The 12143-nt window shown below is 37.1% G+C and overlaps 1 protein-coding gene across 1 annotated transcript in view; it reads right to left on the bottom strand.

Annotated features, from left to right (window-relative positions):
* G2e3 (G2/M-phase specific E3 ubiquitin protein ligase) overlaps nt 1–7171 on the bottom strand; it is a 56171-nt gene extending 49000 nt beyond the window's left edge. Inside the window, exon 1 of the mRNA XM_076850131.2 lies at nt 7085–7171. Within this exon, the coding sequence (XP_076706246.1) occupies nt 7085–7101 (17 nt within the window). The 5' untranslated portion in view covers nt 7102–7171. The remainder of the gene's footprint in view (nt 1–7084) is intronic.
* Between the last annotated feature and the right edge of the window lie 4972 nt (nt 7172–12143).

Genomic DNA, 12143 nt, shown 5'->3' with positions numbered 1-12143 from the left:
TAAAATGTGTGTGCCACCGAGTCGGGCAAAGTGGAACAGGGAGCCATGGAGCAAGCCTGTAATCCCAGTGGCTCAGGAGGTTGAGGCAGGAGGATAGCCAGCTCAAAGCCAGATTCAGCAATTTAGCAAGGCCCTAAGCAATTTAGTGAGACCCTGTCTCAAAATAAAAAACAAAATGGGCTGGGGATGTGGCTCAGTGGTTTAGAGATCCTGGGTTCAATCTCTGCTGTCAAAAAAAGTGTGTGTGGGGGGGAGAAACAAAAGAAAAGGAAAATAACAAGTGTTGGCAAGGATAAGGAAAAATTGGAACCCTCATACATTGCTGGTAAAAATGTAAAATTACACAGCCACTGGGGAATACAGTATGGCAGTTTGTCAACATGTTAAACATAACTGTCATTTCACTCAGCAATTCTACCAAGTATATATCTCAAAGAACTGAACAGGTATTCAAAGAAAAACTTGTACACAAATGTTCATAGCAGCACTATTTAAATAATTATTAAACAATCACCAGACTAGTGGTGGCAATGCCTGTAATCCTAGCAGCTCAGGAGGCTGAGGCAGGAGAATCATGAATTCAAAGCCAGCCTCAGCAACTTTGTGAAGCCCTAAGCAACTCAGCAAGACTCTGTCTCTAAACAAAATATTAAAAAAGGTGGAATATGGCTCGGTGGTTAAGGCTCCTGGATCATTCCCTGGTACCAAATAAAAAAAAAATAAGTAATCCAATTGTCCATTAAATGATGAATGGACACAAAATGCAGTATATCTACACAATGTAATATTATTTGGGCAAAAAAAAAGGAATGAAGTATAGTTATCCCTTAGTAAATGTGAGGGACTGTTTCTAATATCTCCCTCCAACTCTTTCCCACAGAGAACAAAATTCTTAGATGCTCAAGTGTTATATAAAATGGTAGAGTATTTGCATGTAGCCTACCAGAACCTCCAGTATCCTAGATTATTTATAATGCCTAATACAATGTAAATACTAATACTTGTTATACTGTACTGTTTGGGGAATGACAAGGGAAAAAGTCTACATGTTCATCACAGACACATTTTTTTCCTAAATATTTTCAATCTATGGTTGGTTGAATTTGAGTATGCAAAACTCATATGCTACTCTAAGGGAATCTCAAAACATTAAGTGGAAGCAGACATTAAAGGTCACACATTGTATAATATCATGTACAGAAAATATCCAGGCTAGGTAAATCTGTAGAGACAGAAAGCAGATTTGTGGTTTCTAGGGATTGGAGGAATGAGGAAGTAGGCACTGACTGCTTAATATAGTATATGGTGTTTTCTTTTGGGATGATGGAAGTAATTTTGAACTAGATAGAAGCAATAGTTTTTTTTACAACACTATGAATACACTAAATGTCACTAAATTATAATTTAAAATGGTTAATTTTATGTAAATTTTCCCTAAAAAAGAATCAAATGTACACCTACTTTTTGTCAAATGTACATGTGATATGGCCAAGAAAAATGATGGTGTATTTTTCTTTGTGCACAAATGTCCACTGTAGGTTTATCTATAATGGCTAAAAACTATAAGCAACCTGAATAATCATCAATGGATGGATAAAAAAAATTGTGGTATATATGCAATGAAATATATTCACTAAAACTCAATGAACTCTTAAATGGGTAAACTTTATTGCTTATAAATGAAATTACCAGATGGATTTATTAAGGCTATCTGTTTAAATTAAAAGAAAATTAAGAGTTAAATTTTATCTTGACTTATCTATCTAGTCTTTAGGAAACAAATTTCCCCTGTGTCTCTGCATATTGGCTCCCTATGCCCAGTGCTGATATTTCTTTATGATTCCAATGTCAACCAATACATAAAAAGAACTTCCCAGCTTGGCCAAATTCAAGAAGAAATCATGTGAGTGGTCTAGTCTACACTGAAAACATGCAGCTGGATTCAAATACCTGTTTTGCTTTGGCTAGAGCAGAGGTATTAGTTGAGAGCATATTAATATTATATGCTCCTTAAACTAACCCCACCTACTGGTGTTTAGAATGATGACCCTAAAATATTGGGTAGCTTGGAAATCAAGTAACTGTCTTAACTGTTCAAACTGAAAAAGAGAAGCAACCTTTTCTGTCTTTTAATTTCCTAACGCTCTAAATTAAGTTCTTTTCTCATTATAGTTAACATATATCATTCTAATAATTAAAAAAAAGTCACCAGGAAATCAAATATAAGAAAATACAATGTAATATTACCAAATATTTTGACACCTCAGTTTCCTCTTAATTTGGGGATAACAATAAAATGGTTGTGAGGATTAAGTGAGAAATATATATAAACCATTTAGAATTCCATGAATATTAGTAAATATTGCTCTTGATTTTTCTCATTTGAAATGTCTTTTGAGATTAAGATATCAATACTTATTTTTTCGTATTTGTGAGGTTTACAAACCATATATCACTAAAATCTCTAAGGAACTAAACAGAATTATATTCTATCAGATAAAAGGCAAAAAGCTTTTTATTTTTTAACTTTTCCAGATTAACCTAAGACATGATGTGCTTAATTGTTAAAATTACACAAGTATTGACTGAACATACACAATTCAGAGTATAAATACATTCAATGTTCTGTACTACACAATGCAAACATAATGATGACAAGGACAAGAACTATCATCTAATGCTATGTTTATAACCAAATTGAACTGAGGAAGAAGTATTCTGCTGGATATGGGTAAAATCTTAAGTGTAAATGAAAAGTTCAGAGGCAAGGTATACATAAAAATGGTAAAAGAACAGATCTGGAGAATCATAGTAGTAAGGATGGAACATCAGCAGATCAGAAAGTGTGGAAAAATATGAAGTCGATGCTTGGAAATAGAGTGGAACCAGACTATGCAGGACTGTGTTTAAAAAAAAAAAAAAAAAAAAAAAGAGGGCTGGGGTTGTGGCTCCGCGGTAGAGTGCTCGCCTCACATGTGCGAGCTCCTGGGTTCAATCCTCAGCACCACATAAAAATAAATAAAATAAAGATATTGTGTCCAAATTACAACTAAAAAATAAATATTAAAAAAAAGAAAAAGGCTGAGATTTTGAATTATACATGGTAGACAATGAAAAGTCATTAGAGATTTTTATGGAGCAACATTTGGAAGGAGAGTACAAAGAGGTAAGAAGTATTTATTTAAAAGACAATTTTTTTTTCCAGTTAATCTAGTTTCTGATCCTATTTCAAATATCTTATTAGTTGTGTGAGAACAAATTACTGAATCTCTTATCCTGTTTTCTTATCTGAAAACAATAGCTACCTCATTGATATTGTAAAGATTAATGATACTTTATGTAATATGGTTTGTACAATGTTTTGCAACTCAATATAAAAAGAGACATATGGATTATTAACTATGTGCCACACACTAAAATCTTTACATGTATTTGTGGGAGACCAACCTTACACGTGACTGGGTCACACTCCCCGGCTGGGTGCTGAGGCTCTCAGTTGCAGAAATGTGGCACCCTTTTTGGGTGCAAGGGTCGGTGTCTCTGCATGGGTGTGTCTTGCTACAGCCCCATGGGTGAAGCTATGCTCACCTGTTCCTTTGTAATATGACCCCTTGCCCTGTTTAGGATAGAATCTTCCATGGAAGTGCCTTGTGTGTGTCCCCTCCTCTTACTGTGCCCTCGGGTGTGGCCTACCCAGGTGTCAGTCAACCTGTTGACAGTGGACATCATGAAGATACTCAGCCCCCTGAAACCTGAACCCTTGCCTCCTGTGCTCTTGCTCTCTCTCTCTTTCTGCAGACCCTTAAGGTCAGAGAAGCCGTCACAGCGACCCCAAAGAAAAAGGTATTTGTGTCTCTTGTGTGGTTATTTCGTGCAGCCCAGTTAGCCCAGTTTAACTAGAGTAACCCCTGAGCCTTTTAGTCGCGAGAACAGAAACCCGGCATGTATTAACTCATTTAATTCTCACAATAATCCTACAAGGTAGTTATTATCCTCATTAAACAGCTGAAGGAATTGAAACACAGAGAGTTTTACACAGTATGCTTAGGGGGTCACATAGCTATCACATGGTACAAGATGGGATTCAAACCAAGGCAATCCAGTTCCAGTTCCATGCCCTTAACCAGTACAGTATCTTGCTTCTCTAAGAACAAGTGAGTGTTTTTAAAACTCTGGTAGAATGTTCTAACCTTTCAGTTAAATATGCAGATTATTCATCCCATCCTCCACAACTACTGATCTAGAATCTCTGACATTTGAAGTTTAGTAATCAGCATTTACCTAACCCTCAAAGTAGTGTATACACAATATAAAGTATGAAACTCACTGATTTAGGTGGATAAAACGAAAATTCAATGAAGAGTCCAAGAAGGGAAATGTAACAAATTAGAATGTAGAAATGAATCCTTAAGAGAGATTAGCCTTTGCTAGTGGCATATATGAAATGAGCAGAATGTCTATATGCAATACTTAGCAAAGGAAAGCCAAGGTCTTTGATGCAGTCTCATAAAAAATGTTTAAAACACTGCCTATTTAAATCTTTTCTTCCCCCTCCCCCTAACATTGAAAACAAAAATTCATTGGTAGGGATGGGGGAGTGGTGAAGACACTCCCATTCCCACTGTCTGGACAAGGTCACAGTGAGGATAAGTGCTGGCAAAGTCGCACTGGTGGGAAACCGAAACCATGAGACCCCTTTTTGTGTAATTGGGACTTCTTACTTTCATGCTCATATTCCTTACAGGAAGCATGAATATGCTTATTGCTAAACCAAATTAAATTTCAGATGGCTAGAACATTACAGGTAGTTCATGCCTTGAACTACTTCTCAGCATACTGAGGACAAAATAGAAGGCAGTACATTTAGGACAAAACTGACAATTAACAATCATTCTCCAAAAGGTCATGAGAATTTTAGGCACCACACTGAATATCAACTAACAACCCAGGCCCATATCTCTGGGCCTCTAGAAAGCCTAATTATTATGCTTATTGCACAAAGCTCACCATATGTAGTTTTATTTGATTATGGGAAAGTTATGGGTTATACACTTAGGAAAGCTAAGGCACATAAAGATACATTCCCCCTTTTCTATAAATCCTCTTTACTTCATATAGGGACTTATGATAAGCATACTTAATATTGGCAGTAAGTGGACTAATGTTCAGAACTTGCCTTTCAGTGAGAGAGATTACAAAGATATAAGAACTAGTGTACCTTGACTAAGAAAAAAAAAGAATCTCTTTGAGAAAGTAGCTCAACCAGTTTTTTGAATAAATGTAGGAATTAATTAAAGTAGCTTTATAAGACACATTTTTAGAAAAATGTTAGAAATATTATTTTATTTAGATTCTTGAGTTTAGAATTCTTAAATTTTTAGCTGTATGGGTCCTTAAGATGCTTTGAGAATATTTTATAGACTTTAGGATATTTTAAGATTTAAGGGGACTTCTTTAAATGGGGATCTTATATTAGAAATAAAGTACAGGTGTACTTTAAACTTAAAGATTAATGATAGGTTGGGAGACTTAGAGTCTGGTTACATAGTTTGGCATCTGTCAATAAGAAAATATAGTACATCTTGGGAAAATCTGAAAAATGCAAATTAGTGACACATTTTATTAATGATTTTGTACCCATAATGATTGTTAAGGAAATATCACATCCTGGGAAAATGTAAATTGATGACACATTTTTCTATACCCATATGATTGCAAAGGGAATGTCACATCTCGGGGAAAATCTGGAAATTGTAAAAATCAATGATGTATTCTATTAATAATTCTGAATTCATAATGATGAGAAAAATTGTAATAAAAGATGACCCAGAGAAAGCTGCATTACAGCTCTCTCTCTCTGGAGATTGCTCCAAGAAAACGATTCCTGTCTCATTCCTTGCACCAATACCACTCATCCTTCAGGACCCCTTGGACCCGGCTGGGGCAGGACGCGGGCAGGGGAGGAGGAGGAGTCAGCACTGGATGAAGGAATGTTTTTATTCTTAAATATTAAGTCCTACTTTAAAAAAAGATATTTATACATTTATATGGTACAATACCCTGATGCTAAAACCTTATAAAGAACTTAATATCCTTTCCTGTAAAGCAACACAAAATTAGTCTGACAGTTTTTAATAAGGCAGGATATAAAACCTACAAACATTTAAAGTACAGTTTACATTTACCATCCACATTTAAACTATTCAAAAAGGTATGACTTCATTTGGGCGGGTGAGAGTTTAGTTCATTAAAAATGAGCAAAAAAGAAAAGAAAATTCGAACAAAACCCGATTCTTGAAGCATTTGAGTTCTTCCCAAATGACTCCGTATTAACTCAGTTGGCCAATGGATAAAGAGGGTGAAAAGGCAGGGCGGTGGAACTAAACCTTATCCCTATTGTTAGGAAACTAAGACCCAGCGAATCATCACGGTTAGGTTACTGTGACCAACTTAAAAGAGCAAGAGTCTCGGGTTTTTGCGGTACATGAAAAATGTCAACCGTGAAAGAAAAATATCCGGGTTTCAAATACAAAGGAGACTCGGGTTTCAGTTTAAATCCCCACCAGGCATTTCGAAGACTGTCACTTCCCAGCGGTCCAGGGTAATACAGAACGCTGGAGTACCCTCTTAGGAGGAACTCGGAGCCACTGAGCATCTCTTCGTTTTAAAGCTGCCCCCGACCTTCCATCTTTAATAAAGGGTAGTTCTTTTACCTGTGGTATCGCTTTCGCTATGACATTCACGTACTGAGAAAGCTGCAGAATTGATGGAAACGCTAAACTGCGATTACGAAAGAGTCACACAGACAGCGTATAAACAAGTCTTGATGTCAGGGGCCGGCCAGGCCTCCAAATCCTCAATGCTCAGGGTTGGCTTGGTGTGCGCAACCGTCGGGAGCGTTGTCCAGGGTGACTCTCCCCCGCGCCCCGACTTCCCGTGGTCTGCACACCTGGTCCCTGCAAACACCCGCAAAGGTACTCCAAAGCCCCGCTACGCAGTCGGCCTCCCGACCCAGCTATCCCATCCGATGGCCCCGCTTCTCTCCCTGGAATACTCAGTTTCTTCCCGTTCCCCATCTACTCACAGAGGCTCGCGGAGCATAAGTTCCAGGGTGGCCGCGTCACTTTTCCCTTCTCGCGCAGCACTACTGCAAGCCACCAGCGACCAGCCCCATCCAACGGCCCGTAGGATTCAAATTCTCTCACTTCCGCCCGCAACCCGGAAGGAGCGGTCGGCCCCGCCCCCCCAGGGCCGAACCCGCGGGGCGCGTGCTGTGGGGTAGGGGCTGTTGCGCCCCGGCTGTGTTGCTGGGTGCTGGTTCCAGTGGCCTTTCCGTTTACGGCTTGTTGTTGGCTTTTTCCAGTCTCTCTTCTTTTCAGGTTCTCAGAGAGGGCCGGGCGGTTGCTTCTGCCTGGTGACTCTTGAGCTGCTTCTTTCTAAAATGGGTGGAAACGTGCTAAAGTTTCTTCATCTTCAAGGAATGGGGAAAATGGGAGCACTACTGCGCCGGGAGGTTTTTACCCCTCCCCTCACCCTGGCGTAAATAGAAGCAGGAGCAGCCAGAGGAAAAAGGCAAACCTCCACGTACTCTGCACAGGTTTCCTTCGCCCTCCGGAACCGCGCCCGACAGCACCTCTAAACGCTTTCCATCCACTGCTTGAGGAAGACAAAAAGACAAGTTTGCCAGTCACCCCTCACCCGGCCACAAATTGAAAATAAGAGGTCAGAGCGGTTCCTGGTTCCAAACAAAATATTTAAGAATAAATATTAGAAAGCAATAACTGTCCCTACCCCGTATAAAGGATCATTTTACAAGACTGTTACATACCGTTCTGTAAGGTTCGTGGGACAGCAGTGTCTTATTTTTTAAACAAAGAACTGCATATTTTTTTTGATCCTAAAAGTCTTAAGCTTCTGAAGGGCTACGGCTGGGAGCTTTAAGAAACTAAAGAAAGAATTGAACATGCTTTTAGGGGGCGGGGTGGGAGAAAGAAACTTAACTCTAACCTTTGGGGTCCTGATTGATGGTGCCACCAGAGGGATCTTACAGTTAATGGCGTTGATTTACCTAAACTGATGAGTTCAGAGTAAGCCATGGCAGCAACATTTCTGTCTCTGTCAAAAATACAATTTGAAAGATTTGCTAGATTTTTAGGAATGTATCTTACAGATAATCTGACACAAGGAAGTATAAAGGTATTCATTGTATTGTTTTTAGCAATGGAAAGTAAATAATCTGCGTCCACCAATAAGGAAATGGTTAAAGAAATAGTTAAGTAAGTTATATGTTAGGATTTGGCATACATTGCAGGCACTAAAAGTAACGATCAGTAGCTATTTAAATACTGGAAAAAGCGAGTTTTAGAATGACTACAGTATCCTGTAAATATATATCAGCATAAAAAAATTTCAGGATAGATGCATAAAAAGTGTGAACAATTATTTACAGGAGTGGCAAATAGGGGTGGTAAGAGATGGAGGTTTTTTACTTTTCACTTTATAACCAGCTGAATTTCTTAAATAATAAGAATGTCTTACTTTTGCAATTTTGTTTTTAAATAAGATTGTTAGAAATTGAGTATATTCTGGAAACAGAATTCGATTTAATAAATGTATAAATTATAATGTTTGGATAGTCTGCGTTCATTCATCAATTCCTTCAATGATTAGACCACACATTTCATCATTCATGATATGTTGTATTATTCAGTGTTCCACATTTCTAATATGCCCCCATTAAACATATAACTTCTTGAAGTTGCTCAAAGACAGAAACTAAATCATATTTTCCTGTCTTTCATAATTCTTGGTACCTTCCCACCATTAAAGTTTCTTACTTCACAGGAATTAAATTCTCAAGTTGACCTGCAAGTAAAGTTAAATATTCTTAAATTGCCCTTGAAAAGCCCCGACAAAAATCACAAAACATTATATATTATATTATATGTAATGACAATTATATAATTATTGTCTTTATACAACTATAGGCAAGATTCTAAAAATAATTGTTTCCTGTGTTCAATCCTTCCCTAGGACCTTTAATGAATTCTTCAGTCTCTTCCACTAAAATGTTGATGAAGTCACCATCACCCAGCAGCCTAGCTATCAGTCAGGCTGAGATTAATTTCTTACCAACATTGAAGGATCCTATGTAGTGTCAATCATGTATATTTAAAAAAATATATTTTTAGTTATAGATGGACCTTTATTTTATTTATTTAGTTTTATGTGGTGCCGAGGATTGAACCCAGGGCCTCACACACGCTAGGCAAGTGCTCTACCACTGAGCTACAACCCCAGCCTTCATTTGTATATATTTTCCCCCTAAGATTATCCAGACTTAATTGTATAAATTGCCTATAACATGCATGCATTGAGTAGCATTTCCAGTTATTTACACTATTTAAACTTTTCTTCCCATCAGAGTTTAGTATAGGTAATTATAATAAGTAATGCTACAACATTTCATGAACAAAATAAAATCTTCAGTAAATATCCACCGACTATACCAAAGAGCTGGAGGAAACAGACTTACTTTTTATTTTTATTTTTTGGTACTGAGTATTAAACCCAGGGACATTTTAGCCCTGAGCTAAATCCCCATTCGTAAGTTTTGATTTGCTTAGGGCCTCATTAAGTTGCTGAGACTGACCTCAAATTTGCTATCCTCCTACCTCAGCCTCCCAGGTTGCTGGGATTATGGGTGTGTTCCACTGTGCCTGGCCAGACTTACACATTTTTCTTAAAAAAAAAAAAAAAAAATATATATATATATATATATATATATATATATATATATATATATATATATTTAGTTGTAGATGGACACAATATCTTCATTTATTTATTTTTATGTGGTGCTGAGGATTAAACCCAGGACCTCACATGAGCTAGGCAGCGCTCTATAGCCCCAGCCCCCAGACTTACACATTTTTTAAAGAAAATATTTGTATTGGACATACTAACAAATCTGGCCATCATCTAATAGGTAATAACATTTTTAAATTAAGTAAAATATAATTATATAAGTATTTCATCTAATAAAAGCTGCAAAACTGAAGAAGAAAAAGAATACAAAGATTTGATTTAGTTTCTCATAACACCTCAGTAATCTGAACAAGCTGAGAACTGAGTCCATAGACAATTTCAATCATAGCTAATTTAACTTCTCTCTTCCTTGTATTCCTCTTCTCATTCACTTCACATGTAGTAGAAAGCAAGACAAAGACATTTGTGGACCAACAACCATCAGCTTAACATGCAAGAGCCAATACAAGATGCTTCAGCAGAAGAGCTCCAACAGTTTACCTTGAAAGATTCTTAGCACAACCAACATAAGTGACAAAAAACAGTAAAAATTCCTAGAAAGAAATTTAAAGAATAATATAGGGCCTGACATTTTAAAAAATGTAATGGAGAATATAAGTGATTGTAATGTTCATAAAAATAATTAGAATTGTTAAGATAGTTTAGGGGAAAAAAAAGATTCACGAATGCTGAGGATAGATATTTTGTCTTACCACAAAGCTAAAGTAAAACTTGCCACAAAGCTAATACAAAGGTTAATAGTCACACACAAACAATTTCACAAGCAAACCAACCAACAAAAGTCAAACAGATCAGACAAAAAAAGTATTAGCCTAAAAAGACAAATACAAGGAGTGGGGTCATACTAGGAAATCTGAGACAGGAGGATTGTAAATTTAAGGTCAGACTGAAAATAAAATTAATAAAAAGAACTGGTAGATGTAGTTCAGTAGTAGAGCAGTTGCCTAGCATGTGTGAAACCCTAGGTTAAATTCCCAGTATATATCACTCACACACACACACAGACACAACAAATACATAGAGAATCTAGAATTAACTGTATAGGGAATATTAATGATACTAAAAGCTTGGTCCATGTCTCCTTTGACAATTCAATAATAAGGACAAGGTTTTGAGAAAAAGGAAAAAGAAATTTGATTGATTGGCTAGCTAATGAGAAACACAGGGGACTACTGTTCCAGAGGCTGTGATGCTTTCTTCTGAAGAGAAGAGAGAACTTCAGGGCTGGGATCCAAATATTGTCAGGAGATATAAAGTGTCCTTGAGAAAGTCATTGCTCCAGGTTTGGAGTTTCTTTATTCTTGTGGGCAGTGATATTCTTTTGAGGAGTGAAGGACACAATAGCTTAGCATGGAGTGGAAAAAATGTTAGTCTTGTTTCTCCTGTTGTTGTGCGTGGGCCGCAGAAAGAAAAGAGGAAAAACAAAACAAAAATGTCAATTTAAAAATAAGCTACATGTGGGTGAGCGACAAGGTTTATAGTCAAAAGTACAAAGTGGACTCCTGTTACATTACATTAATATATTATAAAGGTGGCATTTCAGTTTCAGGAACAGGATAGTTTCATTTATAAATTGATCAATGCTGAAAATAATTGGCTATTCACATGGAAAACACAAACTTAAGCTTCTACTTTGCACCATATACCAAAATAAAATTCTAGAAGAATTAAACAGTAACAAATAATTTATGTGCATATATGTATATATCCATATACTTATATATATGAGATATATGAAAGAGAGAGACAAAAGAGAAAGGGAGGGGGGGGAGAGAGAGAGAGAGAGAGACCAACTGAGAGAGGGTAGTGGCACCCTATCTTACACACACACACACAAATCTTAACTAAACTTCTCCAGAAATATTTACCATAATTGATTTTAAGACTATAAGCAAAAGAGTCTCTACAAAAAAGTTCAATGTAGTTAAACTTCCTATTTTTATATTGCCCTGTTTTACTTGGCCACTGGCCAGGTAGAAATCAACACTCCAGGTGCTGGACACCCCCTTACTAGCTTCTCACAAATATGTATCCACTATAGTATTTTGTAGAAATGTGTAAACAGGGCCTCTGGCCTTGAGCTGAGCTTCAAGATGTCTGAGATGTCTACATTTCTAAGGTAAGAGAAGTTACCAATTGGGCTCCATGGTAGTAGCTGGCAGGGGGAGGAAAGAAAGGGGAGAAGAAGCCTCCCCTTCTCAGGTATTGTCCTTGAAGGATTAACTTGCCCAGAACAGTGAAAGAAAAAAACTACTTTTATGTGAACTTCTACAGACCATGAGTTTCTGAGCCTCACCCCTTACATGCTGGGTATA

Source organism: Callospermophilus lateralis, chromosome 3, assembly GCF_048772815.1.
Source record: "Callospermophilus lateralis isolate mCalLat2 chromosome 3, mCalLat2.hap1, whole genome shotgun sequence".
Lineage (NCBI taxonomy): Eukaryota > Metazoa > Chordata > Mammalia > Rodentia > Sciuridae > Callospermophilus > Callospermophilus lateralis.
The sequence above is the reverse complement of the archived record's forward strand: the minus strand, read 5'-3'. Positions and strand labels throughout refer to the sequence as shown.